Genomic DNA, 1,542 nt, shown 5'->3' on the forward strand with positions numbered 1-1,542 from the left:
GCTGCACATAGAGCAGCGAGACGCAGAGATTGCCACTTTATTAGGAATAATTCACTTTAGCACTGAAGCAGCAGCAGCAGGCTCTTGCAGAGACCCGCTAAATGCTGTCACTCGTGCTGCAGTCGAGGCAGCAGTTAGGGGCCCCCCCCGCCACCGCAGCAGCAGCTTGGGGGGCCCCCTGGGGGGCCCTCCAGGGGACACCGCGGGGGCCTCGCAGCTGCTCCCAGGGGGGCCCCCAGGGGGCCCCCAGGGGCAGGGGGCCCCCCAGGGGGGCCCCCAGGGGAGCCCCCAGGGGGCCTCCGAGGGGACCCCCTGGCTAACTGGGCCTGAAGCCACAGCACTTTTAAAGGAAAGGGGAAAGGCCCTTGAAGTGCTGCGGCGAAGTGCCAGGAAATGTGAATTTGTAGAAGCAGATTGTTTGCTGCTGCAGCAGCTGTTTGCTGCTGCTGAGGGGTACCGGGCAGCAGCAGCAGCAGCAAAAGAAAGAATTGCTGCAGCGCGGGCGCAGCTGGAGAAGCTGAAGATCCGGCAGCACCTGCAGGGTGTACGTACACCCGAAGCTGCAGCAGACGAAAGCCCCCAAGAGGCGCTGCTGCTGCAGCAAGTGGAAAACGACAGAGATGAATATATTTCATTGATTGAAAAACTAAATAAAACCAAAAGAGAAATGAAAAGAGTCCACATCACCCTCGAGCGCAGCAGGAAGCAGCTGCAGCAGGACTTCCAGAGGTGGTTCAACACAATCGCCAACGCAAACAGCAGCAGCAGCAGCTGCAGCAGCAGCAGCAGCAGCGGCGGCACGGTGGCGCTTTTGCCCCTATTCCCTTCCATAGGAGACAGCAGCACAAATGCCGTTTCTTCCCCCACGGCAGAAACTCTAAAGAAGCAGAAAGAAACAGCAGCAGCAGCAGCAGCAGCAGCAGCAGCAGCACAAGGGGCCCCAAGCTTCGTGGACTGGCCTCCCTTGGGGGCCCCCTTCTTCCCTTTTGTGAACCCTTTTAATGGAATAAGTGACTTCAAAAGAGAAAATGAAACAGAGAACAATTCAAAGAATAATGAAACACTTCAGCAGCAGCCAGAAAGCCAAGCTGGGGGCCCCCTGGGGACCCCCAGTACCCTGGGGCCCCCCAGTACCCTGGAGGCCCCCAGCACCACGGGGGCCCCCAGTGCCCTGGAGCCCCCCAGTACCCAGGACGCCCCCAGTAACCTGGGGGCCCCCAGTACCCTGGCCCCCAGTACCCTGGATGCCCCCAGTACCCTGGGGGCCCCCAGCACTCTGGGGGCCCCCAGTACCCTGGGGGCCCCCAGTACCCTGGAGGCCTCTGGGGCCTCAAAGGCCTCATTTACCCTTCAGGATTTGCCCTCTTTGGGGGCCTTGGGGCCCCCTCTCTCAGACCTAGAGGACCCAAAGAAACTAGGGGCCTTGGGGGCCCTGGGGGCCCCTGGGGCCTCCAGGGTACCTGAGACCCTCGATATTCCAGGGGCCCCTAGAGGGGCCCCTGGAGGGGCCCCTGGGGCCCCAGAACCCCCTGGGGCCCCTGG

At 61.9% G+C, this 1,542-nt stretch overlaps 1 protein-coding gene across 1 annotated transcript in view; it reads left to right on the forward strand.

Moving 5' to 3' along the window:
* Positions 1–667: 667 nt before the first annotated feature.
* ETH_00037175 (uncharacterized protein) overlaps positions 668–1,542 on the forward strand; it is a gene marked incomplete at both ends in the record, with an annotated part of 1,098 nt that continues 223 nt past the window's right edge. The window contains one exon of the mRNA XM_013374543.1: positions 668–1,540. Within this exon, the coding sequence (XP_013229997.1) occupies positions 668–1,540 (873 nt within the window). The remainder of the gene's footprint in view (positions 1,541–1,542) is intronic.

Source organism: Eimeria tenella, genomic scaffold, assembly GCF_000499545.2.
Source record: "Eimeria tenella Houghton genomic scaffold, Eth_scaff2111, whole genome shotgun sequence".
Taxonomy (NCBI): Eukaryota; Apicomplexa; class Conoidasida; order Eucoccidiorida; family Eimeriidae; genus Eimeria; species Eimeria tenella.